The sequence below is a fragment of the Crocuta crocuta genome, unplaced genomic scaffold, assembly GCF_008692635.1.
Source record: "Crocuta crocuta isolate KB4526 unplaced genomic scaffold, BGI_CrCroc_1.0 scaffold58, whole genome shotgun sequence".
Taxonomy (NCBI): Eukaryota; Metazoa; Chordata; class Mammalia; order Carnivora; family Hyaenidae; genus Crocuta; species Crocuta crocuta.
The window spans coordinates 2,413,544-2,438,090 of record NW_027532417.1 but is presented as its reverse complement, the minus strand read 5'-3'; the positions used below and the strand labels follow the sequence as shown (position 1 = coordinate 2,438,090).

General features: G+C 36.3%; 1 protein-coding gene across 2 annotated transcripts in view; it reads right to left on the bottom strand.

Annotated features, from left to right (window-relative positions):
* Positions 1-10,981: 10,981 nt before the first annotated feature.
* The window catches only part of ACADM (acyl-CoA dehydrogenase medium chain), a 31,121-nt gene continuing 17,555 nt past the window's right edge, over positions 10,982-24,547 (bottom strand). The window contains exons 8-12 of one of the 2 annotated variants that reach the window (XM_077778987.1): positions 22,283-22,391; positions 17,874-18,014; positions 17,194-17,289; positions 13,277-13,525; positions 10,982-11,795 (exon numbers count right to left, since the gene is read on the bottom strand). In XM_077778987.1, the coding sequence (XP_077635113.1) occupies positions 11,724-11,795; positions 13,277-13,525; positions 17,194-17,289; positions 17,874-18,014; positions 22,283-22,391 (667 nt within the window). In that variant the 3' untranslated portion in view covers positions 10,982-11,723. The remainder of the gene's footprint in view (positions 11,796-13,276; positions 13,526-17,193; positions 17,290-17,873; positions 18,015-22,282; positions 22,392-24,547) is intronic. The other variant, XM_077778988.1, reaches the window with a different exon arrangement.

Sequence of the window (24,547 nt, the reverse complement as noted above, 5' to 3'; positions counted from 1 at the left end):
GATTCTGTGTCTTGCCTCTCTCTGACCCTCCCCTGTTCACGCTGTGTGTGTCTCTCTCTCTCAGAAATAAATTAAAAAACAGTAAAAAATTTTTTAAATAAATAAACTTAAAAAAGGAATAAAAAGTATTTAAATAAATAAAAGAAACTTTTTAGATAAAATTAGAGATGAAAAACACTTAAAAACATAAAATTGTGTCCTTTAATTATGAACTATAAAAAAGACCTTTAAGTTTAGCTATTTAAAAAAATACATTTGTGTCATCTATGTTTTAAGGTTTAAGCTGGTTTTAATGTCAAAAATATAAAATAAATTGGTTTTAATGTCATATTGCTTCCCTCCCAAAGAGTTTAAATGTTTCACATGTGTTTATATTTACATGCATTATGATTTTACCTTTTGAAAATTATAATTTGGCAGTTTTAGTAGTCATCTATTTAGATATCCAAGTAGATTCAACAGATACAGCCACATAAACTGCATTGCTTGCACACAGCACATCAAAATCTACTTAAGCTGAGGCACATCTTTTCTTGGCCCTCAGAGCAATTCTCGTGTGACAATAAGGTCTTTTTGACTCTATTGGTATAGGTTTTGTCCTCCTTACTGATTTTGTGTTTTGTTTTGTTTTGTTTTTTGCTTCGGGCATGGCCTATAAATTAATTTTCACTGGTGGCAGTGATTAGGACTGTGTTTTTTATGGTCCATTTGGTGATTTCTGTCAATGGCAGAAATCTATTCTCTCTTGGATGAGATATGATAGAGAATCTGGTTTGTTCATCCTTGCTGGTAGATGAGAGAGCTCTAATTAATTATGAATTTAATACCTACTGGGAAGGAGAACAGCTTTTTGGGATCTGGATGATAAATTGCTTTTGGCCTGTGGCTAAAGTTGTAGATCTGAAAGTTATTTTTAAGTTCTCAGTGTGTGTATATGTCTCTAATTGAGGAAGGCCTTTGCTTCTTATTGTACACCTATGAAATACTTTCCTACCTCTGAACAGTATAAAATTAACAGATTACATTATGCCTTATATTAAAGAACTCTGTTCTGATTGGTGTTTGTTTTTTTTTTTTAATTTTTTCTCTTAAATAGTTGATTGTCAAGTTGGGTTCCATATAACACCCAGTGATCATCCCAACAAGAGCCCTCCCAAATGCCCCTCACCCCTCTTCCCCTCTCCCCTACCCGCATCAGCCCTCAGTTTGTTCTCAGCATTCAAGAGTCTCATGATTTGCCTCCCTCCCTCTCCCCCACTCTTTTTCCCCTTCTTCTCCCCCATGGTCCTCCGTTAGCTTCCTCCTAATCCATCTATATGAACAAACATATGGTAACTGTCCTTCTCTGCCTGACTTATTTCGCTCAGCATAACAGCCTCTAGTTCCAACCATGTTGCTACACATGGCCAGATTTCATTCTTTCTCATTGCCATGTAGTATTCCATTGTATAAAGATACCACATATTCTTGACCCATTCGTCGGTTGATGGACACTGAGGTTCTTTCCATGTTTTGGCTATTGTAGAGAGTGCTGCTATGAATATTGGGGTCCATGTGGCCCTATGCATCAGCACTCCTGTATCCCTTGGGTAAATTCCTAGGAGTGCTACTGCTGGGTCATAAGGGAGTTCTATTGTTAATTTTTCCAGGAACCTCCACACTGTTTTCCAGAGGGGTTGCGCCAGCTTACATTCCCACCAGCAGTGTAGGAGGGTGCCCGTTTCTCCACATCCTCGCCAGCATCTAGAGTTTCCTGATTTGTTCATTTTAGCCACTCTGACTGGTGTGAGGTGGTATCTCAGTGTGGTTTTGATTTGTATTTCCCTGATGACAAGGGATGCTGAGCATCATTTCATGTGTATGTTGGCTATCTTGATGTCCTCTTTGGAGAAGTGTCTGTTCATATCTTCTGCCCATTTCCCACTGGGTTGTTTGTTTTTCGGGTGTGGAGTTTGATGAGTACCTTATAGATATTGGATACTAGCCCTTTATCTGATATGTCATTCACAACTACCTTTTCCCATTCCATCCTATTAGCTTTATTGATTGTTTCCTTTGCCATGCAGAAGGTTTTTATCTTGATGAGGTCCCAGTAGTTCATTTTTGCTCTTGATTCCCTTGCCTTTGGGGATATGTCAAGGAAGGAATTGCTGAGGTTGAAGTCAAGGAGGTTGTTTCCTGCTTTCTCTTCTAGGCTTTTGATGGTTTCCTGTCTCACATTCAGGTCCTTTATGCATTTTGAGTTTGTTTGTGTACGGTGTGAGAAAACTACCTAGTTTCATTCTTATGCACGTAGCTGTCCAGTTCTCCCAGCTATCTTTTTTCCATTGGAAAATCGCTTTGTCAAAGATTAGTTGGCCATACATTTGTGGTTCCAATTCTGAGTTTTCTATTCTATTCCATTGGTCTATGTGTCTGTTTTTGTGCCAATACCATACTGTCTTGATGATGACAGCTTTGTAGTAGAGGCTAAAGTCTGGGATGGTGATGCCTCCCGTTTTGGTTTTCTTCTTCAATATTACTTTGACTATTCGGGGTCTTTTGTGATTCCATACAAATTTTAGGATAGTTTGTTCTGGTTTTGAGAAGTATGCTGGTGCAGTTTTGATTGGGATTGCATTGAATGTGTAGATTGCTTTGAGTAGTAATGACATTTAACAATATTTATTCTTCCGACCCATGAGCATGGAATGTTTTTCCATTTCTTTGTGTCTTCTCCAATTTCCTTCATAAGTTTTCTATAGTTTTCATCATACAGATCTCCTGTATCTTTGATTAGTTTTACTCCTAGGTATTTTATGGTTTTTTTGTGCAATTGTAAATGGGATCAGTTTCTTGATTTCTCTTTCTGTTGCTTCATTATTGGTGTATAAAAATGCAACCGATTTCTGTACGTTGATTTTGTACCCTGCAACACTGCTGAATTCCTGGATCAGTTCTCGTAGGGTTCTGGTGAAGTCTGTCAGGTTTTCTATGTAAAGTATCATGTCGTCTGTGAAAAGTGAAAGTTTGACTTCTTCTTTACCAATTCTGATGCCTTTTATTTCTTTTTGTTGTCTGATTGCTGATGCTAGGACTTCCTGCACTATGTTAAACAACAGTGGTGAGAATGGACATCCCTGTCGTGTTCTGATTTGTTTATATACATTGTATCGTCCCCAAATTAGCAGAAATTTTTTAAAATTAACTTTTTTAAAATACATATTTTATTTTACTAAGTAATCTCTTTGCCCAACATGGGGCTCAAACTCAGAACCCCAAGATCAATAGTCACATGTTCTAGTGACTGAGCCATCTAGGTGCCCCTAAGAATATTAACCTCTAATACTTTTAATATGCCAGACTTCAAAAGGAAAAAAATCATTCTTATACAAACTACTAACCAGAAACATTTTTTAAAGATTCAAGTTTACAGGGGTGCCTGGGTGACTCAGGCAGTTAAGTGCTGACTTTTAATTTTGGCTCATGTCATGATCTCACAGTTTGTGGGAACAAACCCCATGTTGGACTCTGCTCTGACAGTGGGAAGCCTGCTTAGGATTCTCTCTCTGCCCCTCCCTTGTTTTCTTACTCTCTCTTAAAATAAATAAATAAATAAACTTTAAAAAATCAAGTTTACATAACAAGATAAATCGTTGGACATATCAGAGACGTTTCTTAATTTAGGTTAATGAAAAACCCAGCTGTGTGTTGTTTTCTTTGCTTATCAGTTTTAAGTATAATACAAGTATAGTACCATATGTATAAGTACAGCTTTTAAAAAGCTTTTTAGCATGTAAACGTTTGTAATTTTTTTAATTAAGTAATTTCTACCCCCAAAGTGGAGCTCAAACTCATGACCCTGAGATCAAGAGTTGCATACTACCAACTGAACCAGACAGGTGCCCCAGTACAGTTTATTTTTAAATAAGGAGACTAATTAGTCTGAATTTCCTACACTTTTTTAAATAAACTTTTTTTTTAATTTTAGAGAGAGATAGCACAAGCAGGGAGGGGCAGAGAGAGAGAGAGTGAGACAGAATCCAAAGCAGGCCTCAGGCTCTGAGCTGTCAGCACAGAGCCCAATGTGGGGCTCAAACTCAGACTGAGATCATGACCTGAGCGGATGTTAGATGCTCAACCCACTGCGCCACCCAGGCGCCCCCGCCCCTTTCCTTAACTTTTTATATTAGTTTATTGATCAAATTAGCTAATTTAACTCCTACATAAATTTTAAGATCTTTAAAATTGTAAATTTGGCCTCCACTAAATCCAATTAACAATGAAACAAGATTGAAGCAAAGATAATAAAAAATGAAACATTTTCTTCCAACCATAAATTGGAATTATATAATTTCCAAGAACCTTAGAAAATTTAAAACCTTGGACTGATACTGAGTTAATTAATAATCATGGCAAGCCTAGGGTAAGCAAGGGTAAACCATTGATTACCAAGTATAATTTTAAGTTTATATACTTTTGTTTCTTATTTTGATATGCTATGGAATCAGTGATATCTTTGGGTCAAGTTAATAAATGTTTCTTCTTGTTGCATTAATGTGTAAAAGGATATGTATAGCTAAAAAGTGTTAATACTCATGAGTTTTGATGGTCTGCTGAAATATTGATGTGACAAACAATTCTCAATGACCTGCCTTACAGCTTTCTCTAGGAGTTAGTTTCTCTGAGAAGTTAGTTTCTTTTAAGTCATAAGGATGACCGTATTACTATAATAGTAGCAATAGTGACAGAAAAATATACCTATGTATGTGTTTTTATTTTTCAAGAGAAAAGTGCAGTTTTGTTCCAAATTATCAGTTTGTTCTAGAACATTAAAAGGCATAGTAGAAGACAAAATTTCAGGAAAGTGAATTTTATTTGCCTTGGTATGTAGCACCTGCTTCTGAAAAGACACTGGTATATGCTAGAATTTTGGCAAAGTTTAGTCAGTTGTTTTTGTTTTTTTTTAAATGTTTTATTTATTTCTAGGAGAGAGAGAGACAGCATGAGCAGGGGAGGGTCAGAGAGAGAGGGAGTGACAGACTCTGAAACAGGCTCCAGGCTCTGAGCCGGCAGTCAGCACAGAGCCCGACGCGGGGCCCGAACCCACGAACCGCGAGATCATGACCTGAGTGAAAGTCGGACGCTTAACCGACTAAGCCACCCGGACGCCCCAAAGTTTAGTCAGTTTTAAGGAGCTTGTTTCCTTGGTTTAGTCATCAATCCATAATGTGTAAAAGGTTAGACTTTACCTTCTGCCTAGATAGCAGAGATTTTGTCTACCAGAATAAACTTTTGTTGCTCTATATGTTGACTTTATCATATCTTTATTAAAAAGAAACAAGGAACAAAGATTCCTCATTTGAAAGACATCTTAAATTTCTTATAATCATGTTATAGTACATTCTTCTGTATTTTTTAAATTTACTGTCCCTTTAATGAAGTAGATAACCAAGTATTCTTTGTCAGGCACCTATAATCCTATCTTAAATGATCGATTATCTCTGACATCATGACCTTCTCAGGGTCAAAAATTGAATGAAGAAGAATAAAAATTTCAGGTTATATTTTACACCTAAATGTATCTTTGAAATTTTCCTGGGGTGTCGGGGGAGACTGCTCTTTCACCTTTTAAAAAGAAAACTATTAGAATTGTTTATGTGCTCCATATTTAATTATCAACACTATTGTGTGAGCTTCATAAGAAGTTGGTAAATAAATCAGATCAACTCAGCCTTCTTTAGCTTAAATTTGTATAAAATGTTGTTAATATAAACATAGCCAAAATTATGTTCTTTATGAAAAGTCCCTGGAGATTTGCCAATGTTGTTTTCCTCAAGGGAAATAATGGTTAAAGTCTTGTGAAACAGTTATGCACGGTGCTTTTATAGAAACTCTTTACTTACTTCCACTCTTTTATTGGATATAGTAATTAACTCTCATCTTCAGTTCTAGTCATTACAATGGACTGAATGTTTTTGACCTCTCAAAATTTATATGTTGAAATCCTAGTCCCCAATGTGATGGTATATGGAAGTGAAGGTTTGGGAGGTAATTAAGTCACATAAAGGTGGACTCCTCATGGATGGAATTAATACCCTTTAGGGGTGCCGGGGTGGCTCAGTCGGCTAAGTGGCCAACTTCAGCTCAGGTCATGATATCACAGTTTGTGGTTTCGAGCTCTGTGTCAGGCCCTGTGTTGACAGCTCATAGCCTGGAGCCTGCTTCAGATTCTGTGTCTCCCTCTCTCTCTGACCCTCCCCTGCTCACATTCTGTGTGTGTGTCTCTCTCTAAAATAAATAAACATTAAAAAAAATTTTTTAAATACCCTTTAAAAAGGGGACCCCAGAGAGTTCTCTCACCCTATTTCTGCCTGTGAGAATATACGAAGTTAACAGTCTGTAACAGGGAAGTGAGCAGGTGCTTTAATATTGGACTTTTCTAGCCTCCAGAAGTGTAAGAAATAAATGTTGGTTGCTTAAGCCACTTAGTCTATGGTTTTGTTAAAGTTGCCTGAGCTAAGACAGTCATATTTTACTTTATAATACTTTGCAATAGTTTGATTTATTCTGATGCTAGTTTGAAAGCTCTACTATAAGCTACAGGCCAAAGTTTATGCATTCAAAGCCTCATGGAAAGACTCAGGTACTTTATTGATAGATACTTCAAAGAATCGTCTTTTGGGTACAGACTTCCAAGTGGGCATAGCTCAGGTAAGTTTCACACCATACCATTAAACTAAGTCAGGATTTCTAGGACTCTTTAGTTTGGAAGAAGACAGCTTCTTGAAAGCAGTTCTTGACTTAAGACCCTGCAAAGCAATTACAGAAAACTGAATGAGCCAACAAGGGGAACTTAATCATGGTTACTTGTTTGGAATATTAGTTATATAGTTGTACTGTTCTGTTTCTATGGGTATATGAAGAAGCCCTTTTAAATTCTTAGGCTTTCTTCAGGTTAGTGGACTGTGCTTTTGTGAACTGGAAATTTAAAATGGTGTCTGGTTCCCACTGAGTCCCTTGAATTCAGAAACATTTTCTGAATCTCCTTACATTTTATGTCAGTATTCAAAATGAATCTTTTAAGTTTATTTATTTAGTTTTGAGAGAGAGCACAGTGGGGGAGGCGCAGAGAAAGAAAAGGAGAGATAGAGAATCCCACGCAGGCTCTGCCAACTTGGGACTCAAACCCACAAACTGTGAGATCATGGCCTGAGAAGTTGGATGCTTAACTGGCTGAGCCACCCAGGCACACCATGAATCTTTATTCTTGTTTATAATTAAGCAAATTGATTATGTAACCAAAGCCATACCTGGAGTGTCATATTTGAGAATAATTCTCCTTGAATCAGGTTTGACAAGCATATTATTAAAAAAACAAGCTGACTATGTATGTTGAGTCCATGTCTACAATGCTGCCCCAGTAAAAGTGGAATTGGTAACTGGCTTGCAGGGTTCCAGTTTTACAGGTGGTTAGGAAGGGCCCTTTTTGGCAAGCCAGGAACCTTAGTAAATTTTGGAGATGCTGAGGAAAGTCACCAAAATTCATCGGTACTACTTGAGAACTCTGGTGCAGAGTTTCTTGGCTTTGGTTCTCTAGCCTTGAGATGGCAAATTATAGAGGCTTTTAAAAGTCAAATTTGAGTGTCCCTATGAAGACTTTTAGACAGAAGTTAATCCTACAGCTTTGGGGGGTGCCTGGGTGGCTCAGGTCATGATCTCACTGTTCGTGGGTTCGAGCTCCGTGTCGGGCTCTGTGCTGAGAGCCAGCTCAAAGCCTGGAGCCCTGTTTCAGATTCTGTCTCCCTCTCTCTCTGACCCTCCCCTGCTCACGGGGTTTCTATCTCAGAAGTAAATAAAACATTAAAAAAAAATTTTTTTAAATCCTACATCTTTGGTAATTGTTCAGCAAAGTACGTCTTTGGATTTCCAAAGTAAATGCAAGGAGGCCTACACGGTTAATTAGCACTGTGTCAGTTATCAGGCCAAACCTAATGAAACCCACCTTTTTGTATCAAAAATAATCGTGGCAGGTTATTTATGATCACAAGGAAGAGACTGTCAAGAAACACTGTCAAAAACTTGGAAATGGGTAAAAGGAATTATTGAGTGTCCTTTTAGTGGAGTGTTGGGTTTTACCTAATGGATTCTGAAGGTTTATCTGAAGTGCTATGTACCTATGATTGTCTTCCTATTGACTAGCCTTTTTTTTTTTTTAAAGTTATAGAAAATGGATAGTAATGCAAATGAACTACAGTTGATTTCTGCTCCATGGAAAAGATGACCCCGTTAGATTTTATTGCCCTATAAGTTATTAAGCAGGTTTAGATTAGCAAATTTTAAGCATTTCTAATTGCCTATATGTCTGTTTTTCAAATTCTCCCTTTTGCCAGTTTAAAAAAATTTTAATGCTTATTCATTTATTTAGAAAAGGAGAGGGACAGAGTGCAAGCAAGGGAGGGGCAAACAGGGAAAGAAAGAATTCCAAGCATGCTCTAGCGCTGTTAACACAGAGCCCCGTGCAGGCCTCAATCTCATTGTGAGATCATGAACTGGGCCAAAATCAAGAGGACACTTAACCGACTGAGCCACCTAGGCGCCCCATCCCTTATGACAGCTTTAACATCTCATTAGTTCCCTCATTCACTAAATTAAATTTTTAACATTTTTTAAAGTGTCTCCTGTAGAATTTGTTCTTTTTTTTTTTTTAGGGTTATTTATTTATTTTGAGATAGAGAGCATGAGCAGGGGAGAGGCAGAACGAGAGGGAGAGAGAGAATCCCAAGGAGGCTCCATACTCAGCACAGAGCCTGATGTGGGGCTTGATCTCACAACTGTTGAGATCATGACCTGAGCCAAAATCAAAAGCTGGACACTTATGCAGGATTTAATGTTCAGTATCCAAAGACATTTGGACTATTTGATTATGGGTAATACATTCAAATAAAAGGACGTCATTCAAAAAGTCACATGAACACCCATTTTTTAAACCCAGAGAAGGCACGGAAAAACCTCTTCTCCCTTTATGCAAATTGATGACTATGGCACGTTCCTTAAAAAGTAATTAAAATTGCCAGAAATATACCAGCTTTGTTACAAAACTGCCTTTTCCAGGAACCATTAATTCACAGATATAGGCAACTAACAATCCTGTTTGTAGTCTATGACTCTTCCCACCATCCTGGCTGTAATGTCCCTAGCCAATCAGCTTATATAAGTGGTAGGAAATCTAACAGGGATTTTTAAAGACCCTTTCTAAAACTGACTCCATTCCTGCCCTTTTGATCTATGAGGCACTTCAATGTACTTAAAATACATTTGTTCATTTATTTAAGTAGGTCCCATGCCCAAAGTGGGGCTTGAACTGATAACCCTAAAATCAAGAATTAGATGCTCTAGCAACTGAGCCAGCCAGGTGCCCCATTCACTTTTTTCATAAAGTAGTTTAAGTTCATTTGTGTTAATAGTGACCAGAAGTCTCATTTGATAGTTATATAATCAAATACTTATGTAAAGCCTAATACTTATAATCAAGGGTACGTTAATAAATATTATCATCATATGGCTCTGGAATATATTTATATGTCTACAAGATTTATGTTTAGAATTGGTAGGTAAATTTTTGGAATGAAGTATTGTAAATTCAAATCTGAATCTGCATTTGGAATATATTCTATTTAACTTGTAATTTCTTTGTAATACTCAATTAGAAAGTCTCTAAATTTCCTTACCAATCTGTGTCATTAAAGTACAATTTCATAATTAAGCATGAAAAAAGCAGTCATTTAAATATTTTTTGTAAAAGATTAGATTTTCATTTTTATAATTAAGTGTGGCAAAAGAAGAATGTATTTGGTCTTTGCCCCCAGTCCCTGGCTCTGAACTCCTAAAACTCTTGGAATTTCCTAAGTATCTGTTGTTTTTCATGACAAACACCTTACAAAAGATGGCATCTGAGTTTATGCTAATGAAGTGACTTAGGGTGGGGCCCCTAGATAGGAATTTAGGATAGGCCTGATCACCAGAAAGATTAAGTAATCAGATGGTGGTGTTAGGGACTGAATTGTGTTCCCACAAAATTGAAGCCCTAACCTTTCCCCATGTGATTGTATTTGGATGTGGACTGTGAGACAGGTGATTAAGGTTAAATGAAGTCATAAAGGTAGGGCCCTAATCTAATAAAACTGGTGTCCTTATTTGAAAAGAAAGACACCCGAGCTTTCTCTCCCCATGCATGTCACAGACAAGGCCATGTGAGAACACAGTGAGAAGGTGGCACTCTACAAGCCAGGATGAGATCTCACCAGAAACCAACCCAGATGGCACCTTGATCTTGGACTTCTGGCCTCCAGAACTGTAAGAAACTAAAGTTCAGTTGTGTAAGTAGTCCAGCCTGCAACATTTTATTCTGGCAGCCCTACCCCACTAATACGGGTAGGAACATTCAGCCCCACCCTTGATCTAAGGGGAGGAGATAAGGGAGGAAGAGTCTCCTTAAAAACTCCTGAACAAGAGACGGAGAACTGAGGTACTAGGAGGGTGGTGCAACAAGAGAAGGTATGAAAGCTCTCACCTTACAGCTTGCTCTACATGTCTATCTCTTATATTTGGCTGTTCCTCAGTTGTATCCTTTATAATAGATCAGTAAAGTATGTAAAGTGTTTTTCCTGAGTATTGTGTGTGCCATTGAACTATAGGATGCCCAGTTGGTGCAGAATCAGAAAATCAGAAGTGGTGTCAGAAACACCAATTAGTATAACGTATTTTAGCAGCATTTGATGTTTAATATTACAAAGAAATACTAAATTCACAAACTTTGTTCTTACATTATTTTATATTTATATTTTTTGAAAATCTAATAATATAATCTAGTGAAAAACGGGCAGTAACTTCATGCAGTTCAAAATCAAAACATGAAGCTTTTTCATGACAGTAAATAAATCACAAATTCACTATTATATGAAGTAATAAAACTTCCTGGGGAGAACACAGAGACACTAAATAAGCACTGAACAATTTTATTTGTTTCTTTTCATAATGCATGCACATGAAATGAGATTGTGTACGATAGACCAAAAGCTACTCAGATATTAAGAATCATATAAAAATATTTAAGGCATATTTTCTTGATTTATTTTTAAATAAGGCCAAGTGACATGCAGGCTCAGAATTAAACAAGATTTTCAATAACTTCTAGCCATTGTATGATGAGAGAATATGAACATCAATTTTTTTACTATTATTATACAAAACTGAAAAGAAATACTTTCCAAATTGTAGCAAAATAAATTCCTCCACTAGAATACCACGAGGTCTACAAAGTCACCAGCAAGTTACTTGATGGCATCCAAATTCTACAGTGCTTTCTAATGTAAATTTTGGAACATTCTGAATACTTTTATAAGCCCACTTTTCAAAAATGTCATTGGGAAAATACTGAAATCCAAAGAGTTTCTGTTTCTTTAAGTGATTGGAGTAACAAAACAAATGTACTTTTCTAGGTTAATGTAATTCAAGTACAGTGGTATAAGGATAACACGTAATTTTAGTGAAACCAAACCTGTTTGAGAAAAAGCAAGTCATTTAAACAAAAGTGTAAAGCTAGTATTAGAATCAGTGGCATAGGTTCAATGTAAGTGCAATTATTTTAAAATTTTACCAGAAAATATCTTTGAGGCCTTTATCTTAAAAGGTAGATTGCGTTCTAATTACTCAACAATTAATCATGTTTTATAGCAATCTCTTTATTTTTTATACCTGCCAACGTGTTCACGGGCTATAATAAGCCTTTGAATCTGTGCTGTACCTTCATAAATCTGCAAGAAAAAAACAGATGTATGTGAAATATCTTCATTACATAAACCCTTCAATTTACTCAATATTTTGGACCATAATATAAGCTCCATTGTAATACCAAATTGAATCAAACCATATACAGGGTCTGTAGTCTACAGTGATTCCAAAACCGGATTGTGTGAAACCCATGAAAATCTATAATTCTCTAAAATAAAGATTAGTTCAATTATAAAAAGGCATTTACCAAAATTTTGGGACTCAAAAAAATTAAAGGATAATAACATTTCAAAAAGTTTGGGAAATCTAAAAGTTAAACACTGCAAAAATATTTATTCAACTTTTCTGAATTGTTTTTACCCAGTTGTCACCTTCAGTCATTTTCCACTTTTCTTCTTACACCTAATTTTCTCTCTTGCTGCCTAAGAAACAGAGTTGCTAAAGAAAAAGATGCTGGAATGATTTGGCTTTACTGAAACAATCTGAGTAGCCAGCCCTTACTTCCAGTTTAAACTCTAGCAAATTTGTTACAGTTTGTCTTCTCAGATGAACTTCTAGTAAATGACTGATAACAATAATAATTATAGGCTTATAGGCTTCAGGAGAGAGACAGTTTCACCAGATAAACCTATAACTTTGGATAAGGCACAAATCCTGGTCCTCAGTTTTTCATGTCTAAATTCAGAGGCTGCAATGTCTAAATTTCCTTCTTACTCTAGCATTCTAGGATTCTACCTCCAGATTTCAAATGACTGGATTTGCCAAATAATTGGTTGGGGATAGAGGGAAGCAAGGGAAGAGATACTGAGGACCATGGGTTAAAAGTACTTAAGCGACATGTGGAGAACATGTGCATTTATATCTTATTTACCAAATTATCCCTATCTCTTAGTTTTTCTGACCACGACATCACGGTCTCTTCATGTTGTTTTACTCCCAAATATGGTTTTAATCAATTCAAGAGTTGTTAAGCATGATTCAAAATAAAATAACTTATTTCTCAAATAAGAGAGTATGAGTGGGGGAGAGGGGCAGAGGGAGAGAGAAAGAATATCAAGCAGGCTCCATGCTGAACATGGAGCCTGATGTGGAGATTGATCCCACAACCCTGGGATCATGACCTGAGCTGAAATCAAAAGTTGATTTTTGAGCCCAACTGAGCCACCCAGATGCCTCTAAAATAATTTTTTTAATGATATACATACTTCTGGGAGAGCAAAGAGTAGACTATGATCAGCTAGGATGTTAAGAATCAAAGATGCCTGATCCAGACATAAATGTACTTGTCTGTACCATTCACTTTGTTGTTAGCCTATTCTCTCTTAAGACATATACTTAAAGGTAACATTCTTCTGTATTAATAAGTTTTAAAAACTTCAGCTTACACCCATCTATTGATAGTTTATTACTAATGGCACAAACTCCCTAAATAATCAGAAATCTGCTCTGTCATCTATGAATATTCTTTTACTTAAAAAACTACAAAAATAATTTTTAACCTTACCTGATAGATCTTGGCATCCCTCATTAGTTTTTCTACAGGATATTCTGTATTATATCCATTGCCTCCAAAAATCTGTACAGCATCAGCAGCTAACTGATTTACAATATCTCCAGCAAATGCCTTTGCTATAGAGGCATAGTAGGTATTTCGGCGACCAGAATCAACCTCCCAGGCTGCTCTCTGGTAACCCATTCTAGCTAGTTCAACTTTCATTGCCATTTCAGCCAGCAAAAATGATATTCCTTGGTGCTAGAATTAAAAAGAAAAAAGTTTAAGGATATATGCTAACTAAAAAAACTTTAAAGTTTATTTTTGAGAGAGAGGGAGCACATGAGCGTGTGAGAGGGTGAGGGGCGGAGAGGATCCAAAGCAGGCTCTTCACAGAGAGCAACAAGCTCCATGCGGAGTTTAAACTCCTTAAAGGTGAGATCATGACCTGAGCAGAAGCTGGATGCTCAACCTACTGAGCCACCCAGGCACCCCACTAAAAAAAAACTTTTTAAAAGTTTTTCTCCTGGAATTTTTTACTTTAAAAAACTAATTTTGGACGTAAAAAGTTACACTCTGCTTCCTCTAATGTCAACATGTTACATAACCATACTATAATGACTAAGAACAGGGTATTAGCCATTAATGTTACTAGAATATTATCAACTAAACTATACACTTTATTCAAATTTGGCCAAGTTTTCCACTAATGTCATTTTTTTTGTTTAGGGTTCCCATCTAAAATTTCAACTATTATTTCTTCTTAGTCTTCCCCAAGCTGTTAGGATCCTTTAGTTTTTCCTTGTCTCTCATGACCTTGGCACTGCTTTAGAACCCTGAGTGGTGGTTTTTGTTTTCTGGGGGTTTTTTTGTAGAATGTCCCTCAATTTGGGTTTGTTTGATGTTTTCTCAAAGCTGGAATGAAGTTATGCATTTCTGGTAAAATGCCACGAAAATTTTATGTATCCTCCTGGGTGTCTGCTGGGACTTACGTATGTATTTTTAAGATAACTCTATCCCTGACATAGGGCTTGAACTCAGAATCCTGAGATCAAGAGTCACATGCTCTACCAACTCAGCCAGCCAGGTGCCTCTGCTGGGACTTTTTAAAGAAAATTACTATAGATACAGTGAAAAATAATTTGTCACTGTATCAGATTCTGACAGAGGAAAGTAAATGCCATGACAAAGACGAATAAAAATGCTTCTTATCCTCCAATAGAGGTTCACAATCAAAGAGAAGACCTAAGACAAGTACCTTTAATAAGACGGTAAGTGTTCTATGAGTTTTATAGCCAAAATGGTGTAGGATAGAAATATGTTTCTGTGTACTGATCAGTAAAAATTTCAAAATACTCTATGGTTACAGATTTTGAAAAATATATTCATTGAAAAAACGAATATATAGCAAGATGGTCACTGTATCTCTGGACAATGGGATCATGAAGCAGTTTTATTACTCAATTTTATTTATACTGTATAACATAAATTATTCTACAATGAACATGGAATGGAATATGCTTTAAAATAATACATATTAAAAGAAAGCCTATAGGCATTCAGAAACAAAAATACCAAAATGATTAGAAAGATGCTTTCCATAGTAGGCAACATCAAAATAGGTTTTGAAGACTAAGAGGTAATAAAAACCACAAAACTTATGACTGTGTGCAGACTAATATGAACCAAAGGTCACAAAATACAAAAAACTAAACTGTTCAATTTCTTATATTTACTGTATTTTTAAAAAACACACACTATTTTTGAATGTGACAAGTTGCTTGAGATTAGCATGGTAATCGAGTCTTAAGAGGAGGCAATGATTACTGTAAATAATTCCTATACGGAACAAGGAGAGAAATATCCTCCCTTAGGTCTACCTGCCTGGTTGTGCCCATTCTTCTAAGCCAATGATTCTTTCAAGTTGTTTTGTTTTTAGTTTTCACTCTATTTTTTAAATAGGTAATCCATCCACCAGTTTGAATTTTAAACTTTCCTCCTTCTTCTATCATCCTGCTCTCCCCAACTCCTGCCTTCCCCTTCCTAGGTGTAACCAGGTTAACTGTTTTCACCTTCTCAGAGATATGAGACACACATAAAAGCAAATACATTCATAATCTCTCCCTTTTTTACTCATAATGCTTGCTTGCCATGTTGATGATTCTTCATTTTGCTTTTGTTAAATGTATTTTTTATTAAAATAAAATTTTTTAATGTTTATTTTTGAGAGAGAGACAGAGACAGAGTTTGAACAGGGGAGGGACCCACAGAATCTGAAGCAGGATCCAGGCTCCGGGTTGTCAGCACAGAGTCTAACTCAGAACTCGAACTCACAAACTGTGAGATTATGACCTGAGCTAAAGTCAGACACTTAACTGACTGAGCCACCCAGGTGTCCCTTGCTTTCTTATCAATAAATCTGAGTGCTTTCTATATTAATACATAAAGAACTTCTTTATACTGCAAAGTATTCCACTGTATGGATGATCAACATTTTGCTTGTTTCTATATAATGCTGAAATGAATAAGCTATAGGTATGTCATACTGTCCTTATGGAGTATATCTGAAAGATACCTATCTTATGAAATACAGCTATAGAATAACCACTGTACTGTGAGCCCAAAGTTAGGTACTTTTGATATATATTGCAAAAATATGGTTCATAAAAGTTTTATCAAATTATATTCCCACTGGCCATATACAGAAACACTTATTTCACCACAGCTTTAGCAACCTGGTATAAGAGGCACATTCTTCTCTTCTGAGATTCTGATGAAAAAATCCCCATGAGTCTCATTCAGTTTCTCTTCAGCCCATGCTTTGAGAAACCCTGTTCTAAATACCACTCAGAATTCCTGTAATACATCAGGCCCACCCCAACAGTCTTTCCTTTCGGTTTCTCTAACCCTGTCTATAGCTCTCATTTAGAGACTTAATCTTATATTGTTCTATATTATTGCTTAACACTTGTTTTAAGATATGTATCATATTTCCAAGGTCTCTGAGCACGGAGACTATGTCAAATTTCTTTTCTTTTCCTGGACATGGCACATGTAGTGTGCGAAAGAACATACTCTTTAGGTGACTACTCAGAAGTTCGAATCTGGGTTCCATTATATATGAGGTTGGACGTATCTAATACGTAATGTTTATACATGCAGTAAATGGGACTAAAAGTCCCCATTCCACAGTATTGTGAAGATTAAATGAGTTAATACATGTAAACCCCTTAGAATAGTGCGTGGAAGAGAGAAAGCATTCAGTTATTAGTATTTTAATATAGTAGGTGTTCAATTACTATTTGTTGAATGAACTAAATAGAAGTTCATAGTGGAAATGTATCCTAAGTACTAGCAGTATACAGGTTACCAAAACAGAAATCCATAGCCTATGTGGAGCTGACATTTGAGTGAGAGAGTTAGGAGAAATAATAAACAAACACATACATGATATAATGTTGAGTGGTGTTAAGAACTATGAAAAAAAAATAAGTGGTATTAGTATATAGAATGCTGGAGGTATTTTTCATTGGGTGACTAGAGCAGATTCTTAGTGAAATGAATGAGGAAGTGGATTTTCTGGGGGAAGAGTAAAAGGAAAGATGAGCAAAAGGCCAGTGTGGCTGATAGAAGCCCATTGTAAGGACTCTGCATTTTAATCTGAATGTGATTTGAATACAGCAAGTATAGTATTAAAATTACCTCTAGGGGCACCAGGGTGGCTCAGTGGGTTAAGCGTCCCACTTTTGCTCAGGTCATGATCTCACGGTTCGTGGGCTCGAGGCCCGCATCAGACTCTGTGCTGACAGCTGGGAGCCTGGAGCTTGCTTCAGATTTCTGTGTTTCCCTCTCTCTGTCCCTCCCCCACTCACTCTCTCTCTCTCAGAAATAAATAAACATTAAAAAAATGTTTAAAAAATTAAAATTACCTCTACAAGCAGCTTTCCAAAAGTTTTCCTCTCCAGGGCATACTTGGTAGCTTCATCCAAAGCTCTCTGTGCTAGTCCCACAGCACCAGCTGCTACCTAGTAGTTTAAAATTTTACAAAGCAAAAGTTTATGTTGTCTTTAAAACACAGTACAGTGCCTATTTGCTTAAATTCTAAGTTAAGGATTATACAAAGAGAACATGGCGTATATCTTGAGGACACCAAAGAAGAGATGGGGAAGAACAAGCATTTAAATTTATATTTTATAAATTAAAGGCATTAGTGAGGCACAGGATCATAGCCTAGAGACAAGTCATTTCTTCTGTGTAACAAGGGAAAGCTTGTTAGGGAAAATATTCCTACTGAGTAAGGGAAAAGGATATGAGCACATATTAGCAGGAATGATTAAGTATGGACTGTCTGTCTGTAAATCAACAGTGACTACAGTAATTTTGTGTTTGCTAAAATAATTTTTTAACAGGTGGCAAGACAGTTGAACAATTCTAAAAAAATAAAGAAAAGTGACAGTATCTCTCCATCCTTAATAAAAGAAGTAGATATTTAAAAAGAAATACACACCAAATAGACCATGTATAAATAAAACTACTCAATGTAATGAGTAAAAGAAGATTAAAAAAAAAAAGATCCCATAAAGATTATCAGGTCATTGATATTACTTACTGGTGGTCTGGTTTTATCAAAAGCTCCCATTGCAATTTTGAAACCAGCTCCCTCACCAATCAAAACATTTTCTTTGGGCACTTTCACATCTTCAAAGATAATTCCTCTTGTATCTGAACATCGCTGACCCATATTTAATTCCTAATGAGGAAAACAATATATGTTAAGGAACATTTTTTAAGCTAGCATGAATTTTTGCTTTAACCTGTTTTAGGATTTTCTGCAATTATCTAAAACAGGGGTTGTCAAACAATGGCTTATGCTTGTTTTATAAAGAAAGCTTTATTGGAAGAGTCAATACCTATTTGCTTATATATAATCTATGGGTACTTTCTTGATATAGTAGAATTGAGTTAGCTAGGATAGAGACCTTGTGGTTCTCCAAGTCTTAAAATATTTATAATCTGGCTCTTTTTTCTAATGTTTATTTTTTGAGTGAGAGACAGAGCACGAGTGGCGAGAGGCAGAGAGAGCAAGGAGAGGCAGAATTTGAAGCTGGCTCCAGGCTCTGAGCTGTCAGTACAGAGCCCAAATAGGGGCTTGAACTCATGAACTGCGAAATTATGACCTGAGCTGAAGTTGGACACTTAACCAACTGAGCCACCAAGGCGCCCGTATAATCTGGATCTTTACAAAAAAAGTTTGTCAACCCCTAGTCTAAAACAATTGTTTCTCAAACTCTGAAACCAACAATACTCTAAAGGTCTACATGTAAATATTAACTACAAAGACAAATTTCATCATATGTTTGAAGGCTATCTTTTTTTTTACCATGAATGTTAGGATAATCATTTAGCAAACATAATCTGATTTGGGATGTTTAACTTTAGCTTAATAGAGTTAGCAAAGTAATGTACCAACTCGTTCTTAAAATCAGGTTTACTGAAGTAGAATTTACATACCAGAAAATTCCTCTTTAAAATTTCTTTTTTTTTTTTTTAAATATTTATTTATTTTGTGACAGAGAGAGGGTGAGCAGAGGTGAAGCAGGGAGAGAGGAGAGGGAAAGAATCTCAAGCAGGCTTCAAGCTGTCAGCATAGAGTCTGACCTGGGGCTTGAACCCTCAAACCATGATATCATGACCTGAGCTGAAACCAAGAGTCAGACACTTAACTGACTGAGCCACCCAGGCATCCCCCCTCTTTAAAATTTCTAACAATTTTTACAAATGCATTATGTGGAACCACTACCACAGTCAAGATACAGACTATTTCAGCACCCCAGAAATATTCCCTTGTGCCCCTTTTTAGTCAATACCCTTACTTTACTCCCAATCTGCAACAACCACTGATCTGATCTCTGTCCATGTATTTTTTTTTCTTTTCTAGAATGTCATGTAAGTAGAATAATAATGAGTAATAAGTGCCTTCTAGGCCTGACCTTTCTCTTAGCAGAGTGCTTCTGAGATATTGCTGCTGCTCAGTAATTTATTTCTTTTATTGCTGAGTAGTATTCCACTGTATGGATGGATCATATATCCATTATCTACTCACCAATGGATGGACATTCCCCTTCCACTCCAGTTTTTAGCATTTATATAAAGTTGCTACAAACATTTGTGAATAGGCCTTTGTTTTCATTTTTCTTGGATAAATATGTAGGAGTGCTGGATATGCGGTAAGTGAATATTTAACTTTATAAGAAACTACCAAAGTAGCTATATCCCCTCAATTTTTTACTTTGAAATTTTTCAAACCAACAAAAGAGCTGTAAGAGTAGTATAACAAATACCTATGTACCTTTTACCTCTATTCACCCATTATTAACATTTTGTCACATTTGCTTTGTTTCTGTGTTTTGTGTGTGTAACTATTAGCATTATTTCCTGAATTAGCTGAAAGGAAGCTGCAGATATTGTGACTCTTCTCCTTAAGGAAAAAACATTTTAATCTAATTTTTAATAAGCAGTTAGTTAATAGAAGCAAGGAAAATGGGAATATATAGCTGTTAACAAACTCTTTTGCTTGCTTGCTTTAATATTAATAGTCTGCTTTTGGGCTTGAGAAATAGTAACAATAATATACAGTTTAACCAAGAAAGAAACCAACATCTTTTTCTTTTTGTCTTTATAAGTCAACAAACTCTATTGCCTTAGACCCTTTCTTAATATAATGAGAAAACACTGTTTATGAAAACAGTTTACTCTATCCTGTTTCCCAGACTCACTCCAAATACTAGAATATTTAAAACCAAAATGCTTGCTGGACTCATCTCAAGCCAAATGATTTCTAAAACAGAAAATATTTTTTAAAATACCAAATTTCATAAATTTGTAAACTGCCCATATATTTCAAAAAAAGATTTAAGGAGGTTTAAGTAAATGCAATATAATTATCTTTCTCTCTCACTAGAAAGCAAGCTCCCCAAGGGCAGGGATTTTTGTCTGTTCTGATCCTCACAGAGTATCCCCAACACCAGAATAGTGCCAAGTACACAAGATGAACTCAATAATAATAAGTATTTATTGAATTAGAGATTTTTTTTTAAGTGAGAAAATTGGGAAAAAAATACAACAGGAAGTGAATTTATTACTGAAAAAAAAAGTTTGGTCCTTTACACTTTCTAGAGATGGCCAAAAACTTGGCCTTAAGTCTTCTAGCAACCATCCCTAAAAGGGAAACATGAATAAAACATGAATAGGACCTGGGTGGTTCAGTTGGTTAAGCAGTTAAGCGTCTGACTTCGGCTCAGGTCATGATCTCGCTGTTTCTGAGTTCTAGCCACACGTCAGGCTCTGTGCTGACAGTTCAGAGCCTGGAGCCTGCTTTGGATTCTGTGTCTCCCTCTCTCTCTGGCCCTCCTCCACTCATGTTCTGTCTTTCTCTCTCTCTTTCTCTCAAAAATAAACATTAAAAAAAAAAACCGATTTGCTTGGAAGAAGCCCATCCATTCTTACACTCTATTATATACAACAACCTCATTATAGCTTTATTTGTAAAGTACAGCTTATAATATCTACTCATAAAAGAAAACAGAGAATAATGGTGTCAGAAACCACATTGGACAAGTTCTGAGGACACCTTAGTAGTGATTTCAACACCACATCTAAGTATGTTACAGTGAGTAAAATCATTTACTTGGATCTCAGTTTCAATATTCAGTAAACAGACTGAAATAACGTGTACATCTTCCACTTTTAATATTCTATGACCTAAAAGAAAAATGACCCCTCTTATGTATTCTACTATGTTCCCATTTTCTTTCTTTCTTTCCACCCCCCCCAGATTTTTCCATTTTCAAGAGGTTTGGGTACAACAGAGAGATTCTGATGACTTTTAATAAAACAAGATTATATTAATACACATGACTGGTTCAGAAGTCTGCGTAAGTTGGTCAGTCCAAATTAGCTTTTCCAGTTCAGGTTATGCCACTCTTAGTCTACTGTCTCACCACCAGATAATATATGCCATTCCCCATGAAGAATATATATATTCACGTAACATTTAGGAACTCTTTAATAAACTTCCATAATTCCTCCTTTGCCTTCAATATTTTCTTTTTTACAAACTCATTTTGCAAAGAGTTTTACAGTTGTAAAACTGAGTCTCCTCTTCCTAGTCTCAGAGTTAAATCTTAATCATATTTCCTTAGCTCTCACTAGGTCTACTTTAATAACTTCATTTCTTTCCTACTTTGATTTGTTAAATTTTAAACTCTTCTTTTTAGTCTACTTTAAATGCTATTGCTAAATTATCTCCACACTCTCAAATACATTAAATTACCTTTTCTTATTTAAATAAAATTTTTCTTGCCTTCCCACATTCAAGTCTCTTTACCATTTCCACTTTCCTCAAGGCACAGATTTTTCTCTTAGTGTTATGTGATCCTGGGTATTGTTTTAAAAAATATGAGGGGCATAATACCACTTATCCTAACCTAAAAGGCTGCTGTGAGGAATGAAAAAGAGTAGGAAAGTCTTTGGAAATGTCTAAAACTCTTATTATTGGGCAGGCCATATAAATGACAGTTTGATTTCTGCTTCATTAACCCTCACAGCTGTTATTAGCATTCTGTATAGACTGGCACCACGAATGGCCAGTTTTTCAAATAATGAATCACAATGATTATCCTCAACTTAAAATCTTCAGCAATATATAGGCTATTTCACCTAATAACATGAAAACACAGTTTAATTTTTAGGGATGGGTTAAATAGGTGATGGGGATTAAGGAGTGCACTTATGATGAACACACGGTGATGTGTGAAAGTGCTGAATCACTAGATTGTACACCTGAAACTAATATAGAACACTGTATGTTAACTGGAATTAAAAATTTAAAAACCAGCTTTATTTTTATTTCAATTTACTATAAAAAATGGTTTCAATAAAGGAAACTGAAATAGTATTTTTGAAATTTATACTTACAATAGTATTTGAAACCTTATCACTGATAAATACACACTTTACCTTTCTTCCAATTTGCACTCCTGGGGTATCTGCTTCCACAATAAATCCAGTAAAGGCTTTACTAGCAGGAGCCTTGGGATCCGGATCAGAACGAGCCAATAAGAAATACCTAATATATATACATGATATAAATACAGTGATAATGACATCAACAGATAACTCATACTGATGGCTGTCTCATTTAATTCTCCCAAAAACCCCAATTATTTTCCCATTTTACAAATGAGGAAGTAAAGAATCAGAGTGGTTTAGGAGAACCTGGGTGGCTCAGTCAACTGAGTGTCTGACTTAGACTCTCATCATGATCTCAGTTTGTTGAGTTGGAATCCCACATCAGACTCGCTGCAGTCAACACAGAGCCCATTTCAATCCTCTGTCCCTCTCTCTCCTTGCCCCTCCCCCATTCTTGAGCGCTCTTGTGTACACTCTCTCTCAAAAATAAATAAAACATTAAAAAAAGGTTTAGAAGCTTACTCAAGTCACACACTTATGATGTGACAGAGCTAGTACTTTAATCCAGTTTTTTTTTTTTTTTTTTTTTTTTAGTATTTATTTTTGAGAGACAGAGGGATAGAGCACAAGAGGGGGAGGGACAGAAAGAGAGGGAGATACAGAATCCAAAGCAGGCTCCAAGCTCAGAGCGGTCAGCGCAGAGCCTGACACTGGGCTAGAATTCATAAACTACGAGATCATGACCTGAGCTGAAGTCAGACGCTTAACCAACTGAGTTACCCAAGCGCCCCAACCCAGGTCTACTTCTTAAATAGTAAGGTATTTAACTTTATTTAGTAGTATGAATTCCTTGTATCAAGATTATGTAATGTAATCTAAAAAATAAGTATGTGCTGTGATGGATATGGCACCTTTTCTTCCCTAGAACTAGTTTCATTATTTAAGGTACAAGATATCTGGAAAAGGACAATAAATAGGGCTGCCTGTGAAAGGAATAATATATGAGATAAAGACCCCTGTACTCTACCTACTATCCTCTTGTTTTCAGCACAATCTGTTTTTGCTATAGCCAAACTATTATGAATATTTGTTAGGTTTTCTCTCCAGAAGAATTTTTCTCAGGAGATTTTAAAATGGAACATGAAATATATAAAAACTAAAACATCCAAATGTCCATGTAACTCATGTTCTAAAAAGCCTGATATAGGAGAATTTTTAAAGAATTCCTTAAGCAGGGGCGCCTGGGTGGCTTAGTCGGTCAAGCGTCTGACTTTCGCTTAGGTCATGATCTCGCGGTTCGTGGGTTCGAGCCCCGCATCGGGCTCTGTACTGACTGCCAGCTCAGAGCCTGGAGCCTGTTTCAGTCTGTGACTCCCTCTCTCTCTGACCCTCCCCTGCTCACGCTGTCTCTCTCTCTCTCCTGGAAATAAATAAAACATTAAAAATTAAAAAAAAAAAAGAATTCCTTAAGCAACAAATTTATTTTCTATGCTTAACCTTATTATTCACTTTACAATTTCACTTAATAGTAAAAAGGAGTAAATATTGTTTTCTAGTTTCACATATTACCTAATTTCTTACTACATGCTTAACGAGTTCTTAAAATCATGAAAACTTCTCGTTTTAAATTTTTTAAATGTTTTTATTTTTGAGAGTGAGTGTTGAGTGGGGGAGGGGCAGAAAGAGAGGGAGACACAGAATCTGAAGCCAACTCCAAGCTCTGAGCTGTCAGCACAGTTTGATGTGAGGCTCAAACCCGGGAACCACAAGATCATGACCTGCGCCAAAGTCAGATGCTTAACCAACTGAGCCACCCAGGTGCCCCAGAATTATGAAAACTTCTAATTGCACTATTAGATTTCTCTCAACTTGTTAAATTTGAATAGTTTCTTCACTTTTATATTACTTTTGGATATTATAAGGACTTTAAGATAATGATCTAGCATTCCTTAATACTGGACAGTCACAGAGGGATTAATGGATACGTTTAAATTAAACAAACAACTTCCTGGGAGGCTCATCTCCAGGAAAACTGGTTTACTTACCAGAAAAATGCCCTGCAGAGCACGCACTCATGTGCGCACACGCACACACACACATATATTCTTAATGTTTATGTATTTACTATGAGAGAGCGCAAGAATGTACAAATGAATGGAGGAGGGATAGAGAGAGAGAGGGAGACAGAGAATCCCAAGCAGGCTCCGTGCCTTCAGTCAAGAGCCCAATGCAGGGCTTGATCCCATGAACTGTGAGATCATGACCTGAGCCGAAATCAGGAGTCAGACACTTAACCAACTGAGCCACTCAGAA